This window comes from Onychostoma macrolepis, chromosome 22 (genome assembly GCF_012432095.1).
Source record: "Onychostoma macrolepis isolate SWU-2019 chromosome 22, ASM1243209v1, whole genome shotgun sequence".
Taxonomy (NCBI): Eukaryota; Metazoa; Chordata; class Actinopteri; order Cypriniformes; family Cyprinidae; genus Onychostoma; species Onychostoma macrolepis.
This window is the reverse complement of record NC_081176.1, coordinates 37,300,050-37,314,782: the sequence shown is the minus strand read 5'-3', so window position 1 is coordinate 37,314,782 and position 14,733 is coordinate 37,300,050. Positions and strand designations below refer to the sequence as shown.

Below are 14,733 nucleotides of genomic sequence, written 5' to 3'. Positions count from 1 at the left end.
CGGGCTTGATGCCCAGGCACATCAGACAATAATCGCCCAGGAGCAGGAAACCAATCGATCCAGAAGCGCACAAGCGGAATGAAAAAGATGCAGTGTCATAATCGTGTTGTTCTTTTAAGGGAAGAAGCTCTTTTATTATGTGCTGACGCACACAGGCTGTCGCACCATCACACTAACACAAACAGGAAAAGCTCTTTCTGTCACTCTCCAAAGCAGGCAGGAACAACACATTGCTCGGCTCTGAAGTGAAAAGCAAAGATACGATGCACCTGCTGCTCATTATATACCCGAGCTGTGGGGCGGGGTAGCAGATGCAAATATTGCATGCCAATGTGCATTGGCTCTTTCTAGTTTCACTTAAAGTAGATTTGCTCTCTGGCGAAATCCTTATCATTCGGTTCACCTGACTTGACGTCGTAGTGACCACTAGAAAATAAAAGTTCTCTTTCAGTCGAAGTAGTGTGAATTTGTTGGTAATTTCACTGTTATGTCCCATTTCACAGATAATAAAAAGCATAATTTAACCCTTTGGGGTCGACAAACGCGCCGGCGCGTTTTGTTGCATTTTGTTGAAAGCCCCTAAAGGAACTTAAATTAAGTTTTAATCGTACAGATAAGAGCAATACATCAATTGAATCTGTAAAGGATCTACTTTTATTTGTATACACACATAATAACAACAAAACTTTGTGCTCTTATAAAATATATTTTTATTTTTTATTATTATATAATTGTATTTATAAAATATAATTTTATTATTTATTTGTAATATTTTATTACAAATAAAAATGTATATAATGAGTAGGTTATTTTCTACGACACCCCCAGCTGAGTTTTAACCCTCTGGGGTCTAAGCTCATTTTGGGGCCCTTGAGATGCCTTTACTCAGTGCGAACAGTAACAGTAGCCGCGATGAGGATCTCCGCTCTTTGTTTGTGTTGGGCGTTTGCACGTGCGCACGTGGCTATTTACATATGAACGGCGCGAGCCGCGAGGGGGCGGGATTTCATTAGAGATAATGAGTCAGACGGGAAAGACTGAACATCGTGTTGGTTTCATATGGATTACTTCATCACAGAATGTTTGTTTTCGATAAGACTTGATTAATTTCAAAGTAGACACTTCAAGCTTTCTATAGATATAACTCCCATGTCTGTGTGTTGAGTATTTGCTGAGTTCCAGTTCATTTTAGTGACGCGTTTCTAAAAACAGTTCACAGAGACGGAGAAGACAGAGAGCGCACCCTGTTTGTTTTCTTATTTTTCCAAAAGCACAAAGTTGTGTTGTTATTGTGATTGTACACAAATAAAAGTAGACAGTTAACAGTTTCGATTGATGTATAACACTTATTTGTGTGACCAAAATCAACAGAGTATTTTTAGTGCCTTTTGCACTGATCTTAAAAAAACCTAACTGGTATCGCCGGCGATACAGTCGACCCCAGAGAGTTAAGATATGATCTCAAGTATAATTTGAACTGTTTTGAACAAAAAACACACCTGTGTGAATGGCCCCTTAGCAAGTTAAAGGAGAGAGTTAAACAGGATTAAAGTGGAATGACTACTGCAAAACGTCTTTGTGGATGTATGATCATATTTGTAGAGTGAGTTTCGGAGGACAAAGATGTTCAACTCACCTCTCACAATGAGAGAAACAGCAGAGCTTGATTTTGGTAAGTTTGGTCTTCCATCTCTCTTTCCTCCACAAAAGTACAGATCCCCATCCTCTATAATTAGTTCTCTAATAGTGAGGGTGTCTCTGTTTACAGTGTGACGCTCAGATGTCTGTAACATTGCATGGTTTATAGAGCCTTTATACCACTCATATCTCCAGTCACTGTATGTCTCTATTTTACACGTCAGATTGACTGTTTCGCCAGTGAATACAGGATTGCTTGGTGTCATAGTCAGTGTAGATCTGGGTAAATCTATAAAAAAGACAAAAATATAGTTTCAGTGAAAAGAACGATATTATATAAGAATTACATTCTTTCAGTCAAAAAAATTATTTTTTGAAAATATTTTACAATATGATAAATTTATGCCATATTTTTTTCTATTGTACTGTCAATAGGTTTGTCATGTCAGTTGTTTTGGGGTGGCTCTGGCTCCATGATATCATCAGACAAACACCTCTGACTTGCCATAGAAAGCAGAATGAAGCCCCTGGTGAATGAGAGCTGAAGATCTCCAACTACAAGCTCATATGAGGTGCAGATGAATCTGAATCAACTTCAGCAGACTATCTGATGACTTCATTGACTCATTTAACATCATTATCTGTAAGTCACGTCATTCTCTCTGACTTCAGTACAAAACTCATCAGTATTGAACTCTCTTGCTCAAGTTCTTCTCTATTCTCATGAAAGTCAATGGATATCATCTGTAACCATAGTGACAGTGACTACAGTAAATACCAAAGAAGAGTGAATTGCAAAAAAAAACAAAAAAAAGACTCACCTGATACAGTCAGTGTAACTTCATCACTGATGTCTGATTTCTGTGAGTCTGATCTCTCTCCTCTACAGCTGTATTTACCACTGTAAGACACGTTGTCAGCTTTGAAACTCAACTCTGCCGCTGCTGTAGTTCTGTATGGATTGTGAGTGTTTCCATCTTTAAACCAGCTGTATGTCCACTGAATGCTTCTTACTCCTTGTATGTCACATGTGAGAGTAACTTTCTCTTCTCTGAACACAGCCTGATCTGGCTTCACCTTCACTACAGGTTTGGGTCTCTCTGTATTAATACACATATGAGTAAATATTGAAACAGCATCACAGCAGAGTCCTGCACGTGGGCGGGTACTCTACGGGTGACCCGCTATATGTGACGCTGGACCCCAAAACCAGTCTTAAGTCGCTGGGGTATATTTGTAGCAATAGCCTAAAATACATTGTGTGGGTCAAAATTTTTTGATTTTTCTTTTATGCCAAAAAAACGTTAGGATATTAAGTAAAGATTACGTTCCATGAAGATATTTTGAAAATTTCCTACTGTAAATAGATCTCAATTTTTGATTAGTAATATGCATTGCTAAGGACTTCATTTGGACCACTTTAAAGGTGATTTTTTCGCACCCTCAGATTACAGATTTTCAAATAGTTGTTTCTCGGTCAAATATTGTCCTATCCTAACAAACGAATTTATTCAGCTTTAAAATGATGTATAAATATCAATTTCGAAAAATTGACCCTTATGACTGGTTTTGTGGTCCAGGGTCACATAGTTGATGTAAAGGATGGAATATTTACGTGTCGGGTGCGGTGCTGGTGCGAGTCGGATGTGAGTTAGGCACGGGTTGACTGTGGGTCCAATAGCTATTTTGATTCAAGACAGCTGCTTTTAAATGGCCCTGTCCTTATTTGTGTTCACGCTCTTTCTGAAGCTCTTCATCTGATTGACAGCTACAGTATAGTGATAGTATTAAAGGGAGCACACTTGGCACACTTTGTTGTAACGGTGTAAATGTTACTTGTTTTTTAATATTGTATTTTCAATGGCTATTGCTTAAGAGGTATCTGGTTGAAGGGTAATATCTCTAGGAGCCGCTTGAGGGAGCGCTAGTGCATAGTGGTAACCGGATTTTTCAAGATTTCAAGATTTTTATTTGTCACTTATACATAGTATAACCAGCAGTGAAATGAGAATCAGGTCTGCTCCATGGACAGTGCAATTATATGGAATACAAACACAATGAGAATATACAAGATTACAAAATAAAAAAAATAAAATATAAAAGGAATGTGCAATTAAATAAAAAGTGCAGGACAGTGTGCAAACAGGTTGTACAGGGTATTTACATAGCAGCAATACAATGATGAGAATGATGAACAACTTACTGATTATTAATTGATTATTAAATGGAGTCATGTTGATGTTAAAAGACTGAATTTGAGTTCAGGAGTGTTACGTCTGGGGACGTAGTTCTTTCTCTCTCTCTTTTTCTCTCTCTCTCACTCTTAGGTGACTCCGCCCTAATTGGACGTGAAGACGCATCTGCTGATTCGTCCCAGGGAAATCCATCGTCTTTTGAAATAGTGGGACGTTGGAAGTGGGAGAGTATGGAGAGAGTTGTTGGCATTGTTGTGTGTTGTGAATTGATCTTAGTGGTGACATAGTATTGGTCTTTTCTGAGTGGATAATTTGTGTAGTGTATAACTGAGTTTACTTTGATCTTTGTTACAGTGTTGATTATTGTCTCCTGGTTTCGACTTTTTAACTAAATTTATTTTCTTTTGTTTTTGTTTACTAACAAGGCTGTGGGAATTGGGTGCCCTTTTTCTTTATTGTAAATTACATTTTCTCCTGTTTTTGGTTTAGGTAGGGAGTCAGGGAAGAATGCTGTCATTTGTTTCTTACTTCTTTACTTAGATTATTTCAGACTCCCTGGGTATAGTTATTGTTACGTTTTGTTTGTTGTTTTGGCTTTGCCCAATCCCGAAGAGAGAGCCTTTTTACTGTGTTACTACAAGTGAGACTTAAATAAAGAATTCTGAGATCTGATGTTACTTTGTATTTGTGAATTTATTTTCTTATTTTATGTTGGCTTCCCTGACCCTAGACCAGGGTCGTAACAGGAGCCTGATGGCCTGGGGGAAGAAGCTCCTCCTAAGTCTCTCAGTGTATCTCAGTGTTGTATGGAAACTGAAGGCAAGAACTGAGTCAATACACTTTCTATGGTCCCTGAATAGAACGTTTTCAGGATTGCTGGCGAGAACCTGAATTTCCTCAGGTGTCGCAGATGGTACAGTCTTTGCCTGGCTTTCTTAACCTGTATTTGAATGTGTGTAGTCCAAGTCAGGTCCTCTGAGATGTTTACACCAAGGTACTTGAAGCTGCTCAACTTCTCCACAGGGGTCCCACTGATCATAAGAGGAGTGTAGGGCCGCTGCTGTCTCTTCCTGAAGTCCACAATAAGTTCTTTAGTTTTGTTCACATTCAGAGTGAGACAGTTGTCCTGGCACCATGATGTAAGTCTCTCTACCTCATCTAAGTATGCGGTCTCATCATTGTTGGAAATGAGGCCCAGAACCACAGTATCATCAGCAAATTTGATAATAGAAGTGGAGCTGTGAGAGGACACGCAGTCGTGTGTGTAGAGAGAGTAGAGCAGGGGACTCAGGACACAGCCCTGTGGGGCTCCTATGTTCAGGGTGATGGAGTTTGAGGTGAACTGGCCGACTTTCACCACCTGAGGTCTGCTGGTGAGGAAGTCTTGAATCCAGTCACAGAGTGAAGAATTTAGGCCGAGGTCTGTGAGTTTAAAAGCTAGTTTGATGGGGACTATAGTATTGAAAGCTGAGCTATAGTCACTGAAAAGCAGCCTTACGTAGTTCCCATTGTTGCTGTCAATGTGTGTGAGGGAAGAGTGCAGGATGTGAGAGATGGCATCATCGGAAGATCTATTTGGGCGATAGGCAAACTGAAGAGGGTCCAAAGTAACAGGGATGGAGGAGCAAATGGGGTTCTTTAAAAGTCTTGAAGAAGATTTTTATTGTTAAAGATCTGAATTAATCAAGTATAATCAAGGTGAATCTTGCCATTAATATATCTATTTAATCTTCCATTATGTTCTAAGGCCCCTGTATAAAAAGCGTCTACGTGGCAAAATTGTCAGACAAGAAAAACATCTGGAGAAATAGGGGGGCTTTTTCCTTTACCATAACAAGCCTAGGAGGTCTCTTCTCCTTAGGGAGAAATATAGAATTGCATACGTAAGTGTAATATGCGATTGTATACATAAGAGAAACTCCAAATGTATAAGAACCCGCCTTAAAAACTTGTATATATACCAGAGCCCAGAGACATTTGAGACACTCCTCTGCAGAAGGGGCCTCGGCTTTATTCTTGTTAAATAGATAATAAAGTCTATCTTCTGGTATCAAACTCCAAGATTGAGCGTGATTCTTTGAACGAACGGCGGAAGACACTATAAATTGGCGTAGTCGGCAGGATTGGAACAGAGCAGCAGAGTGGACGACCACTTTGAGCAGAATTTGACGAGCAGCACAAAAATGGTGGCCACCGATTAGGTAAGCATTTTTGCTTATATAATTTTGTGTTGTTTTCCAGTCTGCCTTTAGCGGTAAGGTCACTTAAATTCTGCTCTTCCAAATTTCCAAATTAAAAAAAAAGACCAAAAAAGGGGGTTTTATTCCAGAAGAAATAACTGCATGTATTTGTCTAGTTTACTGTTTATGGCCTTGATAGGTAGCCTGAATTGAAACTGGATGGTGTAGGCAGACATACATTGCTTGCAATGGTCTGTGTTTATTTAGACTGGGCCTGAAGGGACAGAAATAAACATGAAGCAGATATAGTATAGGAAGCGCACAAGACCTACGGATACCGCCTTGATTAAAATAAAAAAAAATAAAAAGTTGTAAGAGTACAGGGGTCTGCACGGGTAGGCAAAAAATTCCTGGCTAAGCCTTGTTTTTTTTTTTTACTGAGAGAGAGAGAGAATGGGGGAGTAACAGTAAAAGAACCAGAGCACTGCTGCAGGTCACTCGGGAAGAGTGTAGTGTTTTGTTTTGATGTATGTTTGAAACTGTGTCTGAGTACATGTCTGTCTGATAGAATGAGGTTGTATGAGAAAATAAATAAATTCCGGATTGGGTTGAACAAGAGAGGTGTGCCCCTCTCTAGTAGAGACGGCCACAGTTCTTGTTACACCCAAAAGGGATGAATGAAAGAATAAACCCTGACTAAATAAAGGGATGCTGATTGAAAGAATGAGCCCTAAATGAATGAAGGGACTAGAAGGAGTGAATGTTTTTAGGAAAATAGGGTCAATAAAGATTGAATCCAGATGTATTATACGATTTTATTTTTGATGTCTGTGTGAAAGAGAAAGAGGAAATTTTCTGAGAGCAGTGCTGTAGAAGGGTGATTAAGATTAAGTTGAAGAAGTACACACTAAATAAAAAAGAAGAAATGATAGATAATTGAAAAATAAATCAAGAATTATTGTTAAAGATTTTATGCATACTGAGTGATCATAAAATAAAGTTGAAAAATTCAAATAGAAAGTGTACATGCATCAGATAGAATAAAAAACTAGGTTAAAAGAAGCAAGTCACTAAATAAAGAATAAAATTAGGGGAAATTGGTTAAAAAGATAAATTAATTGGAAAAATAGTGACAATTTTTTTTTTTTATATATAAGAATAAATAGAATAAAAAATTAGACTGAAGGATTGAAGGAGAAAATATGGCAGCTACTCCGGTAGAGATATTAGGACTGAAATATCCTCTGTGTAAAGAGATGACAAACAAAATCTCAGACAAATGGCAAAAGAGGACAAAGAATAAAATGACAAAATGGCCAAAGGAAGGGACAATTGATGTGGCATTGTGTGAGGAAATGGAAACTGATAAAAAACTAAAAGCGTAAATCCAAGAGGTAAATGAATTGGAGAGACGGAGAAGTAAGTTGTTCGACAGTAGTGAGGAAATGAATGGTGAAGAGGAGTTATTTGATACCAGGAAATGGGAACAGGGCAGAGAAAAGGGGACACTTAGACCACTGGCTGCACAACTCCCAATTTTAATCAAGGGTGCACAGGGACAATATGTCCCCTGGGCTACACAGGACCTCAAGGGGCTAGTCACTCGCCTCCCTGATATTCATGAGGGCGCTGGAAAATGGATAAGAGTGTTTGAAGAAGAGACAATGGGCAAACTTTTGGCTGTGGGGGACATTAAAGCATTGATGGCTAAAATAATAGGAGGGGCAAAGATGGATGAAATTTTGCAAACAGCCACTCTAGACAGAGCGGTGAACTCTCACAATATGGATGGGATTGTTTTTGATGCTTTCTGTCCAGCAGTATGGCAAGCATTGCGTCTTGAGTATCCGATCAGACTGGATCCTAAATCACTAAAGGGACAAGTGCTGGGAGATACAGAAAATCCAACCACATATGTCCAGAGACAGCTGAAAAACTGGAAACAAGAGACTGAAATAAATCCTGAGGGAGACCCGTTAATGGCCATATTATTCAGACAAGCTGTGATTGATGCTATGCCACCAGCCGTAAAAAGCAGGCTAGAAGACGTTGTTGGTTTGAACTCAAAAACTCAAAAACTCAAAAAGAATTTTGTGATCATGTGACACATGCAGTGGAGCAACATAGAAAAAATTTACTAAAGCTCAAGAGCCAAGAGAAAGAGCTATAGCGAAAGCTAACTCAATTACAGCTTGAAGAGCTGACAAAGAAAAATAAGAGAAAAATTCAAGCTCCAATAAAGAAAGGAGAAGAGGAACAAATGACAAATATGTCTCCAGTAAGCGTTCCGCAACCAACTATATATAATAAAAGAATAAAAGACAATATTAAAGGTTTAGTGAAGGCAGGAGTTTTAATAGAAACGTCTAGTTACTGTAAGACTCCTATTCTGCCTATACTAAAAGCAGACAAAAACCGATGGCGTCTTGTTCATGATGATTTACGAGCAATCAATGAAATAGTTGAAGATTTGCCAGCTGAGGTACCAAACCCTCACACGTTACTAACGAATGTCCCTCCTGATGCCAAATACTTTACCGTGATTGATCTCTGCTCAGCCTATTTCAGCGTGCCATTAGCAGAGGAAAGTAGATACCTGTTTGCCTTTACACATGCTGGTAAAAAATACAGTTATTCAAGAATCCCTCAGGGATTCAAACACTCGGCTCACATATTTAATCAAGTGCTAAAGGCCGATTTAGAAGATCTTGCAGTAGACAGTACGCTGATACAATACATGGATGATTTACTTGTTTGTGCTTCCTCGCTAGAACAATGTCACAGAGACTCAATTAAAGTCTTAACAAAATTAGCGCAAGGAGGTCACAAAGTGTCCAAAAACAAAATACAATATTGTCAGCCTCAAGTTGAATACTTGGGAAGATTGACTGCATTTGGCACTCAACATTTGGCTATAGCTCTAACTCAATTAGAAGGCATAAGTAAAATGCCATTGCCTCAGACAGTAGGACAAATGATGACTTTCCTAAGAATGACTGGCTTTAGTTCAGACTGGATAGAAGACTATGCGGTAAAAACAGGACCATTGAGAGAAATTATGAAACAAGCAGGAATACAACATTTAAGCAATCCATTAATATGGAACACAGATGCATTACTGGCATTTGAGACGATGAAAAAATAATTACAACAGGCACCTGCTCTAGGAACAGCAAATTACAATAAAATGTTTCATCTGTATGTGGAAAATAGAAGCTGATAGTTATGCATCAGCTGTACTGATGCAGGAGACTTGCAGTGGGAGGAAAAAACAGCCTATAGCTTATTACAGCACAAAGCTGGATAATGTAGCCCAGGGATACCCGCCATGTTACCAACAGGTTCTGGCAGCAGTATATTATGCTTATGAAAAAGCATCCACAATAACTATGGGGTACCCAGTAACTATTTATATTCATCATAAAACTGTGGAGTTATTAGAGCATGGAAAATTTGTTCTAACTCAGGCTCGAATTTTGGCCTATTCCTCATTACTTACATGTCCAGATATAACTATTAAGCGATGTCATACAGTCAATCCGGCTGACTTGATCCCTTTGGCTTTTGAAGGAAAACCCCATGATTGTGTGAATGAGTCATTGGCATTTACCAGATTGCGCCCAGATCTTGAATCGACACCCCTTTTCTTTTTTTTTTACTTTTTAACATTTTTTATTTTTCATACATAACATCCAAAAAAAATAAACAAATAAATAAAAAATACAAAATAATAATAATAAAAAACAACAAAAAAAACAAAAAAAACATAAAAAAAACAACAACAACAACAACAGACACATACTCAATATCTCAAAGTCCAGTCAAAGGGAGGGAGAGAGGGAAGGACAAGAAAAACATAAAAGTCACTCCTTTATACAGTCACGTATATCAAAGAGAAAGCACTGCCAAGCATCAATGGTAGAAGGCTTGGCCCCATTGATTCGTGCTGTTGTACATTCACAAGTCACTATTTGCAGGAGGCTACGATCCAATATGTTTTTCCACACATGTGCGGTGTAAACCAGTTTTGTATTATTGTCTTCTTTGCAGCTGTAAAACCAGCAAACAACATTCTCTTTTGCATTGAAGTTATACAGAGGCCAGAATCATCATTAAGAAGACACAAACTTGGATTAACAGACCAATCAATATGCAGTAAGGATGATAGAACCAGGTTTACATGTGTCCATAGACTGATGACGACAGGACATTCCCAAAACATATGCAGAAAAGTACCTGACGATGTAGTATTACATATATGGCAGTTGAGATTCGGTTGTAGTTTCATTTTAAATCTTTTGTAAGGAGTTATGTATGCTCTATGAATGACTTTGAAGTGAATAAGACGATGAGCCAGATTTTTAGATGTTAAACTGAGATTAGACCACACTCTCTCCCAGTCGACAGACAAATTAAGGTCAGATAATTCCCTATTCCAAATTGTTTTAATAGAAAGAGGTTTTGTAATGCAATCAATAATCTTATTATGTATTAAAGAAACAGACGGCCGACCAACAGATGGTGCAATCCAGTCCTGCATAGGATGAGAGGAGATGGGAGATGCCCAAGGAACTCCATACGCTTTGAGAGCAGAACGTAATTGAAGAAAGACAAAATTTGCGGATGCTGGTAGACAAAATTTGGTTCTTAATGTCTGAAATGAACATAAGCCCTGGTTATCATATATATCACCGCATGTGTTTACACCCAAAGAGGACCAAGAGGATTGGACAAATGGACGATTTCCGCAAACAAAATTAAAATTGTGCCATAAAGGTGTACTGTTACAAAATTTGAAGGTTCCTCCTATCCGACGTTCCACCGTTTTCCAGATTTTAATAGAGTTGGCCACAACCGGACCAAATTTATAATTATCCCCTTTTTTCCTGTGCCAGTAAATATCATATCTTGGAGTCTATTTGGTTTAACCTTGTCAGCTTCAATCACTCTCCAAGAAACTGTAGATTGAGGATCAACCCAATTATGAAGAGCCTTAAGCTGGAACGACCAATAATACAGTTCAAAATTTGGTACCGCCAGTCCTCCTGCACTATTAGGATGTTGTAATGTGGTAAGCTTAATTCTGGGGCATTTATCATTCCAGATAAATTTAGAAATTATGGAGTTGATCTCCTTAAAGTAACCTGGAGGGGGAGAAAGTGGTAGCATAGAGAAAAAAAAATTAAATCGAGGTAACAAATTCATCTTAACAGTGGAGATTCTTCCTTGAAGAGATACTTTAAGATTATTCCATCTTTGAATGTCATTTTTGACCTTAACTAAAATATTATTAAAATTGTCTCTGGCAATCTTATGAATGTTTTTATGTATGGTAATGCCCAAATAGATGAAAGATTCCTTAATGAGGGAATAGAAGAATTAACTTTAACATTGTTAATTGGCATTAAAGCAGATTTGCTCCAATTTATTTTATATCCTGATAAGCTACTAAAATGATCAAATTCCTTAATTATACTAGAGACTGAAACATCAAAGTGGTCTAAATATAGAATAATATCATCAGCGTATAATGAAATACTATGATTATGATCATGAATCTTAATCGATACTTCAGATTTCCTGATGGCTTGTGCTAAGGGTTCAAGAGATAGACAAAACAATAAGGGGGAAAGCGGACATCCCTGCCTTGTTCCCCGCTGCAAAGGGAACGGGGGGGGAAATAATATTACCAGTTATGACTGATGCTGCAGGTGAGTGGTATAATGTCTTAATCATAGAAATGAAGTGTTCACCGAAGCCGAAACATTGCAGAACTGCCCACATATAATTCCACTCTAGCCTGTCAAAGGCTTTTTCTGCATCAAGTGAAAAGACCGCACAAGGGGTCGGGTGGGAGTCTGCAAAGTCAAGAATATGAAGGAGTCGACGATATTGTCAGATGCATTGCGCCTTGATGAAACCAGTTTGGTCCTCCTTGATCAGACTATGAATTTCCTTCTCCATACGAAAAGCAAAAACTTTAGCATAGATTTTAAGATCACATGGGATAAGCGAAATCGGTCTGTAGCTGGAACAATCTAATGGGTCTTTCCCTTTTTTAAGAAGTAATGAAATCAGTGATGTTTTTTGATCTCTATGAAATACCCCATGTTCAATTGCAAAATTAAATGAATTAAGCATAAGTATCCCTACCAAATCCCAAATTTCTAAATATAATTCAGGGGAGACCATCTAGACCTGGCGATTTGCCCTTTTGAAGGCTTTTAGAGAGACGTGCAGCTCCTCCAAACTTAATGGGGCCTCCAAAGATTCTTTATCCATCTGTGAGATTCGAGGCAGTTCCAATTTATCTAAATACTGCTTACAAATCGGTTCATCAAAATCTGTTTCGGCTTTATACAGATTCATGTAAAAACCTTTAAATATGTAATTAATTGCCGCAGGGTTCGTGGTGACCTGATCATCCGATGATTTTATTGCGCTAATATATGCCTTAGACTCGCATTCTTTCAACCTAAGGGCCAATAAATGACTAGGTCTCTCTGATTCAAAATAATATTTTTGCCTAGTCCTATGTAAAATAAATTCCGCCTTTGAGTGTGAAAGTAAATCATATTCTTCTTTTAAAGAGGACAACTGTGTAGCCTGTTGATCAGTAAAATGTTGTTTTTGTAGGTTTTGCAATGATTGGATTTTATTTTCTAATTGTGTAAACTGGTGAGTTTTCGCTTTGGCAAGAGTAGAAGAGAAAGATATACAGAATCCTCGTATTGGCACACTTAGTCGATTCCCACATTATTTGAGGATCCACATAAGAGGGCATATTGATTTCAAGAAATTCCTTAATATATTATTTTAGTGAAGTAATGAAAGTCTGATTACTTAATAATGATATGTTAAAGCGCCATCTAGGGGACTTGGCTTTAACATCGGAGAGAGGAACACTGCACAACACAGCAGAATGATCAGATAATAAAATTGGTAATATAGAAATGGAGGAATTCGACGAAATTAAAGATGGGCTGAGAAATATGTAGTCTATCCTAGAGAAAGTCTTATGTCTATTAGAAAAAAAAGTGAAGTCCTTAGCTTTAGTATTCTGAATTCTCCAAAGATCGATTAAGTTGAGCTCCGTGATAAATTTATTCAGTAATTTAGAAGATGGATTGGCTGTTCACAGTAAAACCTCCAGTGTTAAATCAACACTCCCAGTGTATATATAATCCACACTCAGAGTGTTAAAAAAGAAACACTGAGTCAGTGTTAAAGTTAATGAGATAATTAGTGTAGTAATTGAGTGATGATTGAGCATTAATGAAGAACACCTGCTGTTAACAAACTGAATCACTGAAAGAAAGAGAAAGAAGAACAGAAAAAAAGAGACGGGATGAGCAGAAATACAAGAACTACAGCTGACTTCAGCCACAGCCTCAGATGAAATCAACACTAGATAAAAGCAATTAAATCTCTCAAGATCTCAGCAGAGGATGATTAAACAACTCCATAAACAGCATCACCAGCGTCACACGTTACTAACTAGATTGACTTTAGATTTTGATGTTTTAGTTTTGTTTGAATTACCATTATCGAGGTCAGTGTTTGCTTTAGTTGGGCTCTTGACCCTTGACTTAAAACTTTACAATTACTTTGGCTGCTGTAACTGTGTGTTTGTTTAGACATGTTAGTTATGGCGCAAAGAAAAAAAGCCAAGCGAAAATGTCATCAGGAGTTGGTTGTGTTACTAAAGACGTAATCAGTGTATAGTGGCTTGAATAACTGGTTTTACTCCGAGTATAGTCACTGGTAGATTTATTAATTAATTTTGAGATTGTGTAGTTTAAGACCTGACAGTTTTAATATTAATCTAAAAGACTTGAAACTTATTCTGCACTGAAAGTTTACTTTTCTTCATCAAACAGACTTCAAGAATCAGCATATGAATCTCAACAATGGTGACAATCAACATGAAGCTCCATGTTGCAGTGCATTCTGGGAGCACCAATCAAAACTCATCCATGGCTCCCAGCATGCAATGCGACATGAATAAATTATGCAGCTGTCTTAGTATTTTCTTTTATTCTTACTATTTCCTTTTGTTTTGCTATTTTGTTGTGACTAAGTAGCGTGTTTTGTAATGTTCACAGAGGATCTGTTTATCTGAATTTGTTGATTGTCACCATTGTTGAGGTTCATACGCTGAGTCTTGATGTATGTATGATAATTCAGGTCTAAGCTTCGAGTGCCAATTTACTTTTGAAAGTCTTTCAGAATAATCTTAAAACTGATGGACCAAACTTTATATTTTATGTGAACAAAACCAAAAATTTTAACCAATCAATGACGATGCTCTGAATGAAATCAGTTATGAAAGTCACTAAATGCTGGTGCTTTCTTTACTGAAGTCTAACCAATAACGCCCGCTCACTATAACTAACATGTCTAACCAAACACACAGTTATGGCAGCCAAAGTAATTGTGATGTTTTAAGTCAATGGTCAAGAGCCCAACTAAAGCAAACACTGACCTCGATAATGGTAATTCAAACAAAACTAAAGCATCAACATCTAAAGTCAATCTGGTTAGTAACGTGTGAAGCTGGTGATGCTGTTTATGGAGTTGTTTAATCATCCTCTGCTGAGATCTTGATAGATTTAATGTCTTGTATCTTGTGTAGATTTCATCTAAGGCTGTGGCTGAAGTCAGTTGTAGTTCTTGTATTTCTGCTCATCTCGTTTTTCTGTTCTTCTTTTTCTTTCTTT

The 14,733-nt window shown here is 37.7% G+C and overlaps 1 protein-coding gene across 2 annotated transcripts in view; it reads right to left on the bottom strand.

The window, feature by feature from the left end:
• The window catches only part of LOC131531177 (Fc receptor-like protein 5), a 76,358-nt gene that overhangs the window by 47,900 nt on the left and 13,725 nt on the right, over positions 1–14,733 (bottom strand). For both annotated transcript variants that reach the window (XM_058761753.1, XM_058761754.1), the window contains exons 6-7: positions 2,460–2,738; positions 1,637–1,927 (exon numbers count right to left, since the gene is read on the bottom strand). In XM_058761753.1, coding sequence (XP_058617736.1) covers positions 1,637–1,927; positions 2,460–2,738 — 570 coding nt within the window. The remainder of the gene's footprint in view (positions 1–1,636; positions 1,928–2,459; positions 2,739–14,733) is intronic.